Genomic DNA, 17,886 nt, shown 5'->3' with positions numbered 1-17,886 from the left:
GGAGATTTGTTTTAAATCTTATGCTAGCTCATTTGAGTCTTCATTCTTTAAAAAATGACAAATTGATCACATATTTTTGTGTTTGTTTGAGGCTTCTTTGTTAACCTTGGTGGATTTGACATCAAGGGTTGGCAAACTTTAGTCAGATTATATTTTATGTGATGTTAAACTTAATAAAAAAATTGCGATTTTTGTACATCTAAGTTCCCAGGCAGTGGTTTCTGATCATTCTGATACAATAAACCCATAATTTACGTCTTTACAGCACAGTTGTAATTTTACTTTTAAATTATTATGACTTATAACAAACCAATGATATCCTCCTGGTTTTAATAATCTCAATTTATTTTGGGGTATGTTTCCTGAAAAACATTATACAAGTTGTTTCAGATGCTTGTTAATAGAAAACATATTGATATTTTGCTCATGCTATTTTTAAATCCTTTGCAACGTACCACTAAATTGTGACAACGCATAAATAATATATTTAACTGTTGTGTATGTTGCTCATGAAATACATTTTAGAGCAAGCATTTATTTACTTGTAAAATGCAAGTTTGGCAAAAATGCTGTGTTGTATTTCAATGCAAACATTTTGTATTGCAAAAATTATCACCCTTATATTTTTACAGTGCTGGTGAGATTAATATTAATGCTTATACATACGAACACAAAAAGCTTACTGAATACCTGAATTATTTGTTGCACCGCAAGCCAATGATATGTCACGCCATGAAGGTAAGACCTGTTTCATTCGTATGTGTAGCACTAGATTGGTATAATGATTCATATTAAAAGATAGTATGTATGCTAACATTGTTTGCCAACCTACGTATTCCATCTGTTGTAAAACAGACACAAAAAAACGAGTTTCGGTATATCCATTTTTTGATTATTTGTTTTCCTTTTATTTGTAAAATTTAACACAACAACAGCAGCCATTAAAATGTTGCTTTCGTGGTTAATGTGAAGATTTTTCTATGTTATTTATTGTTTGCTGAAATGAAATTGTACAGTTTGGCCCCTGTGTTAAGAATTTTGATGCTACTTTCGCTTGTTATCCAAGGTACACATGTAGCAAAAGTATCAAGTCATTTCTGGCGACAAACATACAGTCATTAAAAAATTCCAATTCATGTTTTAGAAAACCAGTAATTTATGAGCGTAATTTAATGATGAAAATTACGGCCCAAATAGATGTAAAAATCGACATGCTTTATTTTTCAAACGTTTCGGCAAATGCTTATGCCATCATCAGTGATATGAAGGACGCATAAGTTATACCCGTTTATATCCACTTGAGTTATGAACGTAATGTTTTTGCAGGAGTAAGCTGTGACAATTGCTTGAGAAGTAATTTCGAGGATAAACGATTTAAGTGTTTAATTTGTTATGACTATGACCTCTGTGAGCGATGTTATGATTCTGACGTCACCACCTCAAGACACTTGGCAAGCCATCCCATGCAACGCATCCTAACCAGAAATGATTTCGGTATGTTTGCATTAAAAGTGTAAAATATATACACAAAGTTCCATCAGGGTGTACAAGTATGTAGAGCAAAAACACTCTCAGCGCACTAGAAAATCTTAAGCATAGAACATGTATGCAGCTACAGCATACACTTCTAATGCCCATTGTTCGTAGTGTGCTGTTTTCATGCCATTTCTTTCAAAAGTGTGCAACAACATTGTGTGAGAAAAGGCCATTTAGAAACCTGCTTTAAGCATGCATTGTTGTCCACGGAAAATGAAGTAACGACTAGTCCAGTTAAAAAAACTAAATAGAAAACAGTAGAAATCATGGTATGTCAGACCTATTGAAGGTGTTATACCGAATCAGCAGGTCAACAATAATTTATATAGCAAGGCGTAGGCTAGAAAAATTTGATCACTGGTCTGCATTGACGCTTTACAGTTCATCCCAGCTATTAATCTATGTCTTAATAGAAAACAGTGGTTTGGAATTGGCCTGTGTTTATCCTACTACATGCTATGAAGGTCGTTATATGCCTTAGTATGACACCACTATAGCTGTATGTATGCTAATAGTGGTTTTGGCCATGTGCCATATCATGTATGAATCAGCATGTTGTAGGTTTACAAGGGCAATGTGCAATAATGATGCAATAGATTTATGTTTTTGTCATGACAGATTCAGTAGTTGTGATTTGCATACTGGTGTACACATATTAGTAATGTTTCATTTCACAATTGTGATTTCCAATGCATTGGTTTGCTAAGGCAAAAATAGTAAAGATGTTTTACTAGTTACATTAACCCTAGCCTCTTTTAATGTCCATTGCATAGGCAGGCTGGTTTGGCCTGTAGTGATCTTTAAATAGGTGGTAAGGGACACAGGTTTGTATCCTAAAAATGGCAGAATTAACATATCTTTAAAGCAGTTTAGTATTTTCAAAACTCAGATCCGGTTATTACAGGTCATATATATGTGTATTAGCTCATTGTTGTTACGAGTTGGTTGCCATTGTATTGATCTTAATTAACTTGACACCTACTGCTGTGTAACAATTTATTTTGGCCAGGAAATTGAATAGCTGCAGAGAATGGTAATGATGGAACTGTTGTTAGGTTGCTAGAGCCTGGAATTTTAGTTCTAAAAATATACTATTTACAATGTTAAATCTTACAGTCAGTTTTTGTCATGTACTTTGGAGATATATGTTGCAGTGTTGGTTGTAGATAACACCTGATTTGATAACCAATGCTTTTTTGGTATCCTTGCTGTTTTACGGAAACCGTTGATCAATAATAATGTGATGATGTGACAATGCAAAGAAATTTGACTTGTTCAATGTAGGGTTCTATAGCTTGCATTGATGATTGCAAACTTTTTGAGCATGCCCTTTAGGCCCCTATTGCATATTGCATTTGTGGTTAGACAAGATAAGTGGTCCTTGTGTGGTGTATGGCAAAAGCATTAATTACCACCTTTCAAATAAGCAGTAATGCAGTAGTTTAAGCATTGCTGTATATCAGGATAAACATGTCGAAAAAAACTCAAGTTGTGTCTGTTCGTAAAATATGTAGGTCAGATCAGTCAAAGAAGGACATTCTTAAAGCGGATGTCCGAAAAGATACTTGTCTTTTGTTTGTTGTGACAATGGTTGTCAATTGTTTGCAATTAACTTACATAACCATCTAAATAGATTTAAAAACTGTATTTGTAAAGGAAACTCCCTTTTGATGTGGCATTTAAAAACGCTTAAAAAATGATGTGTTAGTCCGTTTTTGAAATCGTTCTTTTATAGGCTTATTTCATGTTTATATTTCTGAGAAAACTTTAATTTAAAAAAAATACAGGATGTTTACAGTGGCCATGGCTGTCACTAAAAAATTGCCATGAAATAAGTCTAATGAGCAATATATATAGTTAAATTAAAATAAATAAAAACATGCTTTATTGTTCAATTGTTTCCGCAAATGTTCATGCTATCATCTGTAATACATTAAGCTGTGAAATAAATATACAGACGAATATGGTTTATCGCATACTGGTTAACTGGATACTCTGTATATTGTATATTCTGAGCTATAGCCAGGGTTGCCATACCGTCCTTATTTCTAAGATTTGTCCTTATTTTGAAAGGCTCTGTCTTAGTAATTTGAATTGTCCTTATTTCGAAGAAATGTCCTTATTTTTGACCTGAGTCCTTCTTTTGTCTTATTTTCAACAATTACTGGTAAAATTCCTGCTAAAAATGAAAGTAAACCTAGACCTGAGCTGTTGTGCAATGCACGAAGTATTTCCTATGAACAAGAAGTGACTGAAACTGATTGTTTCTGCCCAAATATTGCATATGATATGCCACGGCTTGTGTAAATGCAAAGATTTGTTCAAAAACGTTTGTTTTGTTTCGTATGAAATTTAACTTTTCGGTTGTCCTTATTTTTGGTTTCAAGTCGATGGCAACCCTGGCTATAGCCATTGAATATTCAGTGGCATGTTCACCTTGGGTTTTTCAACCACGTTGTTATGAGAAAACCACGAAAGATTTTTCTTTTTAACAAACTTACTGGCGATATGGCAACAAAACATGCCTTAAAATTGCAACCTGCTTTGGCTAGTGCAGTGGTTCCCAAACTTTTTTCTTTTAAGGCGCATTTTAGAAAAAACAAAAATTATTTGGCGCACTTCGAACATATGAATAAAAAATATATTTGAATTTTTTTATTTCATTTTAAAATGGCACAGCAAATTAGCTGACAAAGGCACTAACTATGAGGTCATAAAGCCGCTATACAGGTCACTCTCATAGTTAAATAGCCTAGTTGAACATATCAGAGACGTGGAGCATGTTGGCCTAGTGGTCTAAGCACCTGGTACTACTACTCAACTTGATTGATTTTAATTTCAATATTTTTTGCGGCACACCTAATGACATCTCGCGGCACACCAGTGCGCCGCGGCGCATAGTTTGGGAACCACTGGGCTAGTGCCTTGTTTATGATACCAAACATACAATTGTTTGCCATTAATGCGAAAAATGTAAATGTGTTGCAATAAATGGTTATCTTCAGTGAAAATGCATCTTGCCATTCCTTGCTTTAGTGTCACAATAAGTTCAGTTTAGTTTGACGTTCACCACTTTGCATTGTTTTAAATATCTGTGCCTGTGTTCTTAGCGTCCACTTTCAGTTTTATTTGTACCAAATTGTAAAAAAACAATGTATTTTCTGCAGAATTGTTTTATGGTGGAGAAAACACAACTGCTGAGTCGCCACCGTCTTTCGTGTGTCCATTTTGTGCCAAACTTGGGTTCACAGAAAGTCTTTTGCAGGAGCATGTTACTAAAGAACATGCAGATGTCCATACTGAAGTGGTAAGTCTATAGTAATGAATGCATGAGTTTGTGTAATAAATAATGCTCTGCAACAGTGTGCTGTAGGCATAGGCGTAGTGCAGGGGTGGGCAACCTGCAGCCCGCGGGTCACATACGGCCCTTCGTTAAAGCTTGTGCGGCCCGCAGAGACGCTTGGATTTCAAAAGTACCGGCAAACGAGTCCAATTATTACATATTTTTGAGTGGTTAATGTGCCTGATGCTAGTTTTCTGCGATCTGGCAAAATGTGGCTAGAATCAAATACGAATTATACTTCTAGTTAAGCATATTTGGTAAGAAACAAAGCAAAATCACTTTGTGTGATGCACATATGCGGCCCTCGATCCAATTTTGACATTTATAATTGGCCCTACAGTAACAAAAGTTGCCCACCCCTGGCGTAGTATTTCAAAAATACTGGGGGTGCGGCTTGTGATCATCGGCGCAGATATCTATACCTTGTGTAGTAACTGTACCCATGCAATAGTTCGGCAACACCACTTTAAGGTGTTGCACAGTGTACACACAAAACCCCAATCCCATAAAAACAATAAAAGTAAACAAGAATTGAACCTGAACCTATATGACATGCGTTAAGACTCCCTGGTTAAAACAATTACTTTACGTTATGACTTATGTGCAGGTATGTCCCGTCTGCGCAGCGTTACCAGTTGGTGATCCCAACTTGGTTACTGACGACTTGGCTGCTCACTTAACGATGGAACACAGAACACCACGAGATATTGACGACCCAGTTGGTGGTCGACACATTCGTCGTAAGTCTGTTGTTGTAATTTTCATACCCTCGTGTGTACATGTATTTTGGAAAACATTTTGTTCCTTTTGGTACCTGCCAGTTTTATTTGATGCAAGTTGACCTGTTTTGCCACACTTAACTACTGGCCAGTGCAAATGGCACAGCACTGTTTAAACATAGCCCCTAAAAAGTATCTACGATTTTGCTGATGGCAATGCTTGTTTTGTAGAGACCAAATGTATGTATGTGTCTCACTTTCAGGTGGAGATTCCTGGCATTTTGAACAATATTTGTTTTACCAATTGTCTAAAAAAAGTACCAAAAATTGTTCATATAGCTACATTTTTGGTTAAATCATTTTTAAACTTAATTGCACAGTCATTAAGTAACATACACTTTTGAACATAATACAGAAAACGTCAGTTTATCGTTTGATACATTTAAGGGCATAGGGATCATAAACCCCAAATCAGCCATTTGTTAAAAAATCACCCAGTTAGTTGCATAATTTGGTTAATTGCATCAAAAAAAGTTTGTCCAATTAGTCATTAGGTTAGCTGAATATATCTGTACCTTTCAAAACGAAAACATTACAGAAACATGGGCAAATAAAAAGTAAAAATAGGTTTATTTGTTTATTTACACACCTTGTAGACATCTGAATGTAGTTTTCATGCATCTGCCAAACAGCTAATTGCATAAACTGGTTAATTGCATAAAAAGCTTGGCCAAATGGCTAGTGATTAACTGAATATGTTCTAAAACAGTGGTTCTCAACCTTTTTGCCTTTGCGGACCCCTTTTGGTACTGTCAAGTTTATCGCGGACCCCTTTGAAGGTTTTGGTATTTTTTGTCCTTGTTTTATTAACAAGCAACCCGAAAAAGGTGCAGAATATACCAACCACGTTTGGTCCAGGACCAAAATTTCAATCACTTTGACTGGGCTGCGACATCGGAACTCAATAATAAAGAGCCATTACATTGTGATGTGACGTTGTTTGCCACTGAAAATTTACCTCTGTTGCATCACAATGGGGTTAAAATGTCACAATGCATTTTGGTTTATCGCCTATGAAGAACGATTTTGCTATTTTAAAACAAGTTTCATGCTATTTTAAAACGCTGAGACATATTTTTGAAATAGCGCTTTATCAATATCGTTGTCTGCAAAATTAGGAAGTTGTCGTGGACCCCCTGAAAACGCTTTGCGGACCCCCGGTTGAGAACCACTGTTCTAAAAGAAAACATTAAAACTGTGGCTAAGCATATGTAATTTCCATGCACATGCCACACATGAATGATGTCCCTGTTTTTGCACACATTCATATCTAGGTATGTTCTATCCAGGACGTGGACTTCGCACACGCAATCATCGTACAATGCACTTCTCTGGGGGCACAATGTCATCGTCAACAATTTCGTCTAGCGGTGTTGCGTCCAACAATAACAACACTGGAGGATCTGCAACATCAGCTGGACGAGACACCATGGACCCAATTGCAGGTATGATATTTTAAGTCAGGTGTATCCAACTACGGCTCCTTCTGGCTTGCAGCATACCGTATTTTACGGACCATAAAGCGCACCCGATAATAAGGCGCACTGTCAATAAATTGCTTTGATTAGTTTTTTGTTCATACATAAGGCGGGCTATAGAACGCAACGTATTTTAAGGAGTATGGGTTATAAAAGTTTACTTGTTACGTAATAAATGTAAGCAAGTCACAATAGTACAATGAGCAAAAGAAAAAATGAGTCTAGTGAATATCACAGTTGCTAGTTGCTTTTACCGTAGTTTATTGTGTAAGACGGTGGTTTATTTATATAATAATAGTATCGGTACTGGAGTGTAGGCAATAAAGCACTACTTGATCCATACATCAGGCGCACCGGCTTATAAGGCGCACGATCAATTTATGATGAAAAAATAATAATTTAAATTGCGCCTTATGGTCCGTAAAATATGGTAATTTAAATTAAAGACCAAAAAAATGACCAAAAAGGTAACATAATTTCTTTATCAACAATATATCAAATTGTTTTTGAAAATATTTGTGGTTGAACCACTTTTTTTCACTTGTGCAAAATACCGGTCTTCAAACTTTCCCAGCAAGTTACTGTGCCTGTGAATTAATACCAGTTGTTTGTTAAGTTGCACAAAAGTGTGTAATTTTGATGGGTTAAAAAGTAAAATAAATACCAAACATTGTTAGAATTAAAGACAAAAAAGGGATGTATGTTAAAGATTGGAACAGTGTCACCACTCTGTATACAATATTGTTACATTTTGTGTTGAATTTTTCAACAAATTTTGTTGGTATTAATAAACAGTTTTTAATTTTTTTTTAAATTGCTGAGTTTGCTGAAAATTTGCTGAATGTATGTATTGACCTTCACAATCTTCTTTAAATAGCTGTGGTATATGTGAAATGGTGACATAGTGATAGCCTACTAGTTCATTGTGTTATCAATAATTGAAAACATTGATTAAAAGTTTTTCCTGTATTCTCATCAAAATGCGGCTTTTTCTTAAACAATGCTAATGGCTTTTTGACCAAATGCGTGATTGCATGACAAGGCTGAAACTCAATTTTAACTTCCTTTTATACCAAAAGCAGTCGCACCCATTGCAATTTGGAAGTCTCCTTTAAACCTGTTTTTTTGTGATTTTAGGATTCAATATGTGCTGTGTATAAAATTATGAAACACTAGTCCAACAAATTGGGTAATGTACTTCAAAATGCTCTAGATCAGTGGTTCCCAACCTTTCGTGGACCATGGCCCCCTTAAAGTAACTTTTTGGCCTCATGGCCCCCTTTAAGTAACCATGTAGGACATGTGGCCCCCTTAAAATGTAGATAGCATTCTCGCGTTGGAATGTGGTATGAATTTTGGCCCTAAACAGGTCTAATACAGTAAATGAGCGTGATAAACCTCACTATAAACAAATAGTATGTGAAATAGTCGATTAAATTCAGAAATAAAGTTAAAGTGAAAATGACTTTTAGTGGGTGTTTCTTGTGAATCTACGCCCGTGGCCCCCTGGAACACAGCTCGTGGCTCCCCTGGGGGGCCATGGGCCCTGGTTGGGAACCACTGCTCTAGACTTACGTTAAAGTAGAAAAAGCTGGTACAGCTCAAACGACTGCATGTACAAAAACAATTAATAACGGTTGGCATATAATCTGCCCTCTAATAGCAGACATGCAACAAATCATTGATAAATTTTTTTTATTAACCAAATTTTTGCTAGTCCAATGCCACATTCATGACACACAAAACTTTTGTTCAACTCAACACCATTTCACAGCCAATAACCCTTACATTGAGTTAAAAACTATTTTACTGCCCAGTAAGGTTGGGAAACACTGGTCAGTATGAATCACAATGGACATTAAAGAATTGATTCTCAAACTGTGTGCTGCGAAGTGCAACCAAATATTCACAATTTTAAACTGCAAACATTCTTTGGTGTTTTGGGACTTGATGACGAAATGTTAGCGTGCTTGACAACATTTTGCAGTTTATTTCTTATTGGTCATAAAAAGCAACCTCACATATCAGAATAAAGTTGCAAATTAAATTTCTTTAACTTGTTGACTGCCTAGGGATATTCCTATGTTGTGCTTAAATTTGCCAAATATGTTTTAGTGGCTTTCTGAAATCAGAAAGTTGAAATATTTTTTGCCATGCTACGAGTTAACGCATAGGTAACATGCTGGTGTAGGGTGTCTCGGTGTTGCCACAATGCATCCACGACAGTGGTTCGAAAAGCCAGCTTGTTTTAAGCGTGTTACAATCGAATAAGTCTACTACGAGTATACTTGTATTTGGCAAGCTTGGCTAGATCGGCAACTACAAGATAACTCGTAGTTGGCAGTAAACGTGTTAAACAGCTTTTCTTATGTTGGCCTGCAATGTGTTCCACGGGGTGACAATTTAGATTGTTAACATGCCACAAGTTTGAGAAACGCTGCTTTAAACTTTTAATTCAAATTCTCTGCTATTTTTCTGTGCAGAAATTTTGTCTCAACTAAGCGGAGTTAGACGAAGTGCTCAACAGTTACAACAGACAGTCACCACGGCTTCACAACTACAGGAATTACAATCACAGTTGCAACTAGAACGACAACGAGCTGCTGAAATTAGACAACAGGTAGGAAAATCTGTTGTTATGCTCTCATATTCTTGCTTTATTGGCTGTTGATAGACAAATTTTGTCATTTAGAAGTAAAAAAATGTTTTAAAAATAACAAAACCATCAGTGATTTTGTCAGTGCTAATTATGTGAACACTCGCTGTTAACAAAATATATATCGGTCAAGGTAAGTTCAAAAACACACATACACTGTCTAGCATTTCGGTTTATTTGGTTTCAAACGAAACCCACAGAAACACTAAAGTTTAATAATACTAATACAGGACAGTATTAATACATCAAACCTCAGTTACTCCAGGTATTTGCCTAATTTGGGCATTGAGGTACAAATAATGTGATGTGGTAAGGCTTTAACTAATCGACAGTGGTTAACCCAATTTTCACCTAATCCAGAAAAACCTTTCGGTCCAATAAAATAGGTTTGAATTAACCAAGGTTTATGCTAATTTGAATGTACATGTAACCAACACATTCTACAAATACGAAAGACATAACATGTGGTACTTTTAGCTCTTGAGCCAGGCATGATGCAAAGCTAAATCTAATGCGGTGTAATCAACAAAATTAGGAGCAATTATTTGTGCTAAGTTTAAATATCACAACAGATATGCAATTACAGCAGCTGTGCTTATAAAAAACAATATTAGGTAAAAATATTGTAAATTATGAACTGTTTTTATACTTACGTTGTTACCTAGGTATAAACTTGAAATTTGCTGTCAAATTTCTCAACGACGCTGTATTAACAGTTATTGCTGTAAGGACTATTGGGGTTTATTTATGAATTCATGTGTTTAGTGTCAACACGACATTATAGCCTTTCTCTCGCACTCTCTTTTATGCATACTCTCTTTTTTAATCACATAAAAAAATGTATACTCCCTCACAAACAGCAAGCCACCTAAATCAAACATGCTTTCAAATGATGCAATCTACTACAAAATGGCACACAATGATGCTCAATACAAATTTGATGCTGTTTTGATGCAATATTACAAAACTTTGTAGTAAGCCGACCATCATAAGGTGTCAATTGACCCCTTATCTGTGACTGAATGCTATATCTGCCTCTGTCAGTTTTTACACCTAGAAGTGTCAAGTCAGCTGCCATTAAAAGGTGAAAGTACTGCAAAAAAAGTGTAGCTTTTCTAAAGGGGAAAAAAATCTTGGGAATTAGTGAAATACAGTTGCATAAAATCTGAAACAGTTTGGTTGGCAGTTAATAGAGTTTAAAAACTGTTTAGGGGACTGTCAGACTTAAGAATTGTTAATCAGTTAGCCTTTAAAGCAGTGGTTCTCAACTAGTGGTCCATGATGGCTTTTTGGGTGGTCCACAGGATTTTAAATATGTTTAGTATAAACTGGAAATAGTTGCATATAATTTATTGAATATTCAGTACAAAAAAAGCTTATCCAAGTTATCAGTCATATATTGTTAGCTCTCAGTTTTTGATATTACTCCTCAGAACTCAGTATTAAAGGAATATGTTTCAAGTCAATATGCTTGTGGTGGATGCTTTCTTTATCCTGACTTAACAATAGAGTGGTCTGGATAATGTTTATGTGATTCAACTGGTGGTCCATGGCCTGAAACGAGTTGAGAACCACTGTTTACAGCCAGGCATGAAATAAACTTTAGAGCAACACAGTTCAGTGTTTATACAGATATTACATATTCAGAACATTTCTAAGCTAATTCTCTTTTCTGGATTTTGCATTCAAGGTATCTCTTTGATTTTGAAAACCTATTTAGTAAAAGCAACTACAGCTTGTAAATGGGCGACTTATTTGAGAGCATTATGTCTTCGGCCTCTCCAGCTTGGAACTGGTCTTTTAACCCATCAGAAAACAGCACCTTTATGCTGGGCTCATGGCTACCTCAGGGTCATCTCTCTGCAACCCCTGCCTCAAACCCTTACCCTCACCCAACAGAATACCCAGTTTACCCCCAACCAGACCCTGCGGAAGCAGACAAAGATGGCTGGGTACCTTACGTACCTCCGCATGCTCGCTCATACCCCGGAGATGTTTATTTTAACGCTGATTCGGATAGCTGGGATGAGGACCCAACCGGTGCGTTGCATGTCGATGTAGAGATCATAAACTGGGATGGAAAAGATGATCAAGAGGTCTTTAGTTCTTGTTCAAGCCCTGAACAGACTGAAGAACCTTTTGAGGGTAACACTCCTCCTCATTCAAACTCAATACCAGAGCCTCCACCTCCACCACTTGCTATGCGCAAAAGCCACTCTGGGTCATCCATTGGAGAAAGTAGTAGTGGACATAGTAGTCGGTTAGGAAGAAGTTCTCAAAGGCGTGGTGGTGGTGGAAATGGCCGTGGAGTCCGGTTGAACCAGTTTGTTAGGAAATTAATGAACATTCATGCTAATGAGAAGAATGATGATGATTTGATTGTTTTGTCTGACGTTGAAACGGCTCGTACGCCAGAAAATGTAAGTCTATTATCAAGTTTATAGAGCTCTTCCGGCAATTGTAGTTTTATTCCGACGTTTCGACGTCCTATTCAGGTCGCCTTCATCAGGGTAAATTACACTGAATACGAGTAGTGCAGTGCATGATAAACAAAGGAAAAAAAGAATTAAACGCAAGCACGTCACAACGCAACGAAAACACTATGTCGATTATATGACGTAAAAGCCAATGACGCTCTTATGACGTATGTGCAAACTAAGTGAACATACGCGTTTGAAACGTTAAAAATACGTAGGTCATATATTGCGACATTTAAGTATTACTTCAAATCATAGGCGTCGATTCCCGGGGTGGCAGGGGTGGCGTGCCTCCCCACTAAAAATCTCTGGGGTGGCAGCCATTATAAAATAGCTATGCTGCCACCCCAGAAATTGCCTGGCCGTATTTATATTCGTGCATAACAGATATGGGTTTCATTCATTTACATGCGCTTTTTCTAATGGGCGGTATATTTCGAGCATGTGAAAAGAGCATGTTTTAAACAACGCATGGGGAAAACCCAACTCACTTTAGTGATTTTCGTCAAGTTTGCTCCTCCAGAGCAAGTCTGAACAAGATGTAACAATGACAAATTTCACGTTTTTATGTGTTCTGGATGTTAATTAGCAGTTGCAGATTATATTGCTACATCGAGTGTTCCATTTCCATGCACGAAAAATTTAAATGCAGCGGCCACCTATATGCGCAAATTTCGTGTTTAAACTGCAATGCCGATTCAATGCTTTGGCAAAATTGAACATGTAAAATTAATTTACACATCTCTGCTTATGTATCACAAGCCACGTTGCGTTTTGTGAGTTATATACCTTTTCAACCCTACTACGTCGGATAAATGACTCTACCCGGCGCAAGATACACTTTTTCCGCGACTAACCACCTGTGATCACATAACTAACGCATTGTGACATCATAACTACACATATGGATGGATGATTTGTGACGTGACTTTCATAGTTGTTACGTCCGTATTAAGCAAGATTGCGTATAAAGTAATATACGTGTGTATATCCTGCCAATATCCGCGAAATGCCATCTACAAACCTTTACGTATATATCGTAGTGTGATTTAGGAACTACTTGACCAAATGTTGCCACCCCACAAAAGAAAATTTAGGCTAAAAAATCGACGCCTATGCTTCAAATGCTAGTTTCCAAACTTTGGCTAATGAATACATTTTCAACTGGTCACAATGTAATTTGAACAGATTAGGCTGTATTATAATATTTTAAACTGTTCTGATTTCATGTTGGCAAAAAATATTTTATTTTTTTGTGAAGCTGTACTACACTAAAGGCCACAGTTTTCATAAAAAATGTTAATAAGCCGATTTGTTGTCTGTACAAAAAATTCTTTACTACGAGAATTTATCAACATTCATAACAGACAGCAGGAACTAATATTTCCGTTACGCTTTGTTGAATTGCGTCAGAAATTGAAACCACGTGACAAAATAAGGAAAGTGGCGTTTTGGTACCAAAATATCAACAACAAAAATTTCTTTTTGGATATGTTTTTGTGACATTTCATTTCATAATAAAACGGCTTAGCTTGAATGTACTAACAACTGCCTAACAAATTACACAAAAAAATATTATTGTGGTCAAAAAATACGTTCTACATCAAATGTTCTTTAAAAGTAAGTTATATCCACCCTCAAAAAGCAAAGATGTTAAAAAAACTGTTAAAAACCCTTACTTTTGAACCATTACGCAAAACATACAGTTATGACATCACAAACAGCCATTGTTACACAACACAAAAATATGACAAGCAGTCGTTAAAATGGATTACACCAGTAACAACTACCTTAACAAACAATGTAGAATATGACCAACTGAAATGCCTCGAAGAAAACGCAACTTAGCAGGAACATTCACCCCAAGAAACAAAGCCAACTTGCTCAGAAGAATCAGTTCCGATGAGGATGCAAGCGCAGAATTCCCTAACACATTTATCTTAAACGTTGTCGACCGAATCACCACGCCTCAAAATGAAGCACAGTTCCGCGCGCCAACGCCCCCGCCCATCCCACCGCAGCGGACCAATCAGCATCCAGTGAACAGGGGCCAGAGTCCGATGCCTATACCTCTTCCACCAGCAATGCAACAAGCAGGAGCCAATCTAATGGCAGAATTGATGTCTCTTCGTGGTATACCTGTATCCAATGTTGGCCACGATGTCTCAAATCTTGACAGTGCACCAGTTGTGCAAGGCCCGTTGCAGCCGGTGTGTTATAGGCAGGGTTACCATACCGTGTATATTTCTAAGACTTGTCCTTATTTTGAAGGGAAATCTGTTAGAAAACAAATGTTTTGACTAGAGTCCTTATTTTGTCTTATTTTCGACAATTACCAGAAACCGACTTAGTGGAAAGACATTCAAATCCCTGCTACAAGTAAAAGTCTAAAGTCCCAGTTCCGTATTAGGCGATGCGAAGAAATAGCGTACAAGTGTGTGGCCTTCGTAGCTCAGTTGGTAGAGCGCGAGTCCCGGAAAGACTCCTGTCGTGGGTTCGAATCCCACCGCAGGCTAGATTTTTTCTAGCTTACGCCTTGCCATATGTAAATGCTTGGTGACCGACTGATACGGTATAACGCCAGAGCTACATTTATTTTTACCTTTACCTTCGTGGTTTGCAGGACGACTAATAATGCCAACATGGGTAAAATATATAACACTATTGTTGACTGATTCTAATTAGGAAGCACTGTTGCTTCGTCAATTATTCTCACAGAAATACACATTTATCAGTGATCGTTGACATATGATGCCTACTATTTGCGGAAAAGATCTTTAACAATCATTAAACCTTATTCAAATAGAATTCATTCAAAAAACATTGTAATCTTTTTGTTTCAGTTGGAGCGTTTTCCAAACAAGATACAGAATAACGGAGTAGCACCCAACGCTAATGCTCACCCTCTTACTGGTGCAGTTGTAACAAAATCAGCTACTGCTGCAAAACGAAATCAGACACAGAACGCTGCGGACACCGAGGACTCAAGATACCTGTTGTCTTGGTAAGTAGATGTAACATAATGTGATTTTTATTCATTACATACCGAGAAAGCTATTGCTAATAAATCGAACCCATACCTGTAAGCTTTTTTCAAACATATTAAATTTTACCCAGTGGTTCTCAACTTGGGGTTCATGGACCCCCTAAAGGGCACTTTTAATGTAAGATGCTGGGCTTGTCACTAACGCAGTCACTTCACTAAAGAAAACACGATTTTTTTTAGTCTTGACGAACCTAATCTTACGGACACGGAAAAAGAGAAACGCAGCAACGAAGATAATGACCGCGCGCAGTTTGTACAAGAACTACTGCTGTCACTTCTCTCGACCGACCAAGATGAACCCGATCAAGAGGATGTCACTATTCAACCTCTAATGCCTGCACCGACACCCGGCCGATTTTCTATGGAACGCGCCACGCCTGTTGAATGCCCTTTGCTCTCCTCGACGCCGACACACGCCGACAGCGCACCGACGGTCGCCGATTCGCCAGTTACATCGCTAAACCAGTCTAATAACCACAACGACGATACAGGAGTGGGAAATTCTATGCTCACCGATAACACAAACTCGCCACCAGGAGCGGTAGTGAGCTCCAGCGATCACTGTCAAAACGCCGTGGCGCCTGCGCCCGCCGACGCCGGCGCAGTATCGTCGCGATCGGCGCCGGTGCTGCCGACAGGAGCCGGCGATCGTAAGTGGAGGTACCGCGATGCAGATGAGAAGGAAAGCGACGATGATAGCGATAAACCGCCCTCGCCGACGCCGATGGACCAGCACCGGGCCTTGACCATGCAGGGGCGGGTCCTAGTGGCCGGCGGTTCCCCTCTAGGGCGCCTACACCGAGGTGGGGCCATCAACGAATACAACAGAGACGAAATGGCGACAGGCGGTTTAAGTAAGCATGTGCACTGATGGATTTAGATGCCGCGTTCCACCAGTTAGGTTATAAAGTAGACAGGTTGGCCGACGCACTGGTGTGTAATGCAAGGTTTGCAATACACTACTACTGTTTATTGTCGTATAACAATGGTGACTCTATGATTTGCTTGTCTGGTTTGATTACGAGTTGTACTTTAATTAGCCTGTGATTTTTGCTTTGGTTTTTATGTAATTTCACACAAAACACTACAAAACGTCTCTATAACGAAATTTGACAATCCTTTTACGCTAAAAAGCGGCAACAACCTCCATTTTGCCTTGTTGTATTTAGATAATGTAGTGTTGCAAACCGCTACAGCTAAATATGACGTGTCGCTATATACTAAGCCTCTTGCTTTGTGATATGCAAGCGATTTTGCATTTAAGGTCCGATGTTTTTTGCACTGGGCATTTCGGCCTGGTGATTGATCGCATATTCGGGGATCCCCCCGCGCTGACTCTCTCGTATTTGTCCGCGGCGGCGGGGTTCCCTTTTTCGCTTCGCTCTCTCTTTTTCGGCTTTTCTTTCTCTTCTTTTTGCATGGTGGATGAAACCCTACTCTGTGTGTTTCTAAGAGCGTGCGGCCGTTTCTGTTTGACGTCATAATCTGTTCGCGTATGACGTCACTACTGAATGTCTGTGTGTGTAGGTAAATGGAAATTTGTCCTAATTTGAAAACTTTTATCAACGTTTTGAAAGACAAAATGTTGAATCTAGAATTATTCGAATGCTAAAAATTTGTTTTTATGGGGGTCTTGCCCGGAATAAATAAAAACCTTCACTAGTAGTTGTAGTTAAGTTTAACATGAATCGTACGTTTGCAAAATGGTTGTTTTGAGGCTGATTTTGTATGTTCTGTGCAGAGCTTTTCGTCTTTGCAATTTCTTATAACGGGTGGCGAACATCTATATATATCACCACAATATTCATAAACTGATATGTAAAAGCGTGTCACTATAAATGCGAGCGATTGGCTTGGCTCTACCGTTATTTATTCTTGTTGTTTGTGTCAAAATGCCGAATTCGCCGATTTGATAATTTTTCTTGCAGCCGTTCGTTCGCAACCCACAAATTTTGTTCGTGGTAATAATGATTAATCAAAGAAAAAAATTCTGTGTTTCATTCTCATTGGGCAAAAGCGCTGTTCAAGTGAAAATGCTCGTTCTGTCATTTTTTGGCTATTTTAGGTACACCAAACCCCCTAATTAGGCTGTTTACCCGAATAGTGTTTCTAAACAAAAATGCAATCAGTTACCGGACAAATAAAGTAAATGCAATTATGCCACTAAATGAATAGTAGTGGGTTAATTTTATAAATTTTGGTTCGATTTGTGGTTCAAACGGTCGCAGATTTTATCGAAAACATTTTTTGAAACACTGGATTATTTCGAAAATTCGTTCTGCGTCGAACGGTTGTGTTTTTTTGCCGCGCATTTTCGGCTATTTTGTGTTCGTTTTTTGCGTGCTTTGGTATTGATAAACGAAACACATGGACATCTTCATCAAAAAAAGGGAACAAGTGCAGCATTAAGGTGGTAATGAAGAAAGAATTTTGTTGAGTAGGCTACAAAAGTTGTAACCATTAAGTTTTGCCCAAAATAAACTTAAATATCAGATACCGGAACTGCAGCTCAGATGGTAGGCCTGCGTCTATTGCACATATCTATTCAAGGAGACAAAGCAATTGCTTCTG

General features: G+C 37.8%; 1 protein-coding gene and 1 non-coding gene across 4 annotated transcripts; both read left to right on the top strand.

The window, feature by feature from the left end:
• The first annotated feature begins 610 nt into the window (after positions 1-610).
• LOC145222914 (E3 ubiquitin-protein ligase KCMF1-like) lies at positions 611-17,687 on the top strand. Of its 3 annotated transcripts, none has more exons than XM_080089157.1 (8): positions 611-738; positions 1,327-1,494; positions 4,704-4,843; positions 5,487-5,619; positions 6,948-7,103; positions 9,620-9,756; positions 15,113-15,273; positions 15,496-17,687. In XM_080089157.1, exons 1-8 carry the CDS (start codon positions 723-725, stop codon positions 16,184-16,186), a joined length of 1,602 nt encoding a protein of 533 aa, XP_079945283.1. In that variant the 5' UTR covers positions 611-722; the 3' UTR covers positions 16,187-17,687. The 3 variants fall into 3 exon arrangements, with proteins under 3 accessions (XP_079945283.1, XP_079945282.1, XP_079945284.1); XM_080089156.1 differs by having other exon boundaries at positions 6,933-7,103; XM_080089158.1 differs by lacking the exons at positions 611-738; positions 1,327-1,494; positions 4,704-4,843; ... (1 more) ...; positions 6,948-7,103; positions 9,620-9,756 and adding an exon at positions 10,995-12,212.
• On the top strand, positions 14,711-14,784 carry Trnas-gga (transfer RNA serine (anticodon GGA)). The gene has a single exon. It is a non-coding gene; the product is annotated as a tRNA-Ser (tRNA).
• Positions 17,688-17,886: the final 199 nt, after the last annotated feature.

Source organism: Phallusia mammillata, chromosome 4 (genome assembly GCF_965637545.1).
Source record: "Phallusia mammillata chromosome 4, kaPhaMamm4.hap1.1, whole genome shotgun sequence".
NCBI classification, from domain to species: Eukaryota; Metazoa; Chordata; class Ascidiacea; order Phlebobranchia; family Ascidiidae; genus Phallusia; species Phallusia mammillata.
This window is presented reverse-complemented; position numbering and strand designations above follow the sequence as displayed.

What these genes read in the sequence shown, in the direction of transcription:
- LOC145222914 (XM_080089156.1), top strand. An exon ending in CCTAACCAGAAATGATTTCG is followed by an intron (nt 1,495 to 4,703) that starts GTATGTTTGCAT and finishes TATTTTCTGCAG; the next exon opens with AATTGTTTTATGGTGGAGAA. An exon ending in TCAAGATACCTGTTGTCTTG is followed by an intron (nt 15,274 to 15,495) that starts GTAAGTAGATGT and finishes GATTTTTTTTAG; the next exon opens with TCTTGACGAACCTAATCTTA.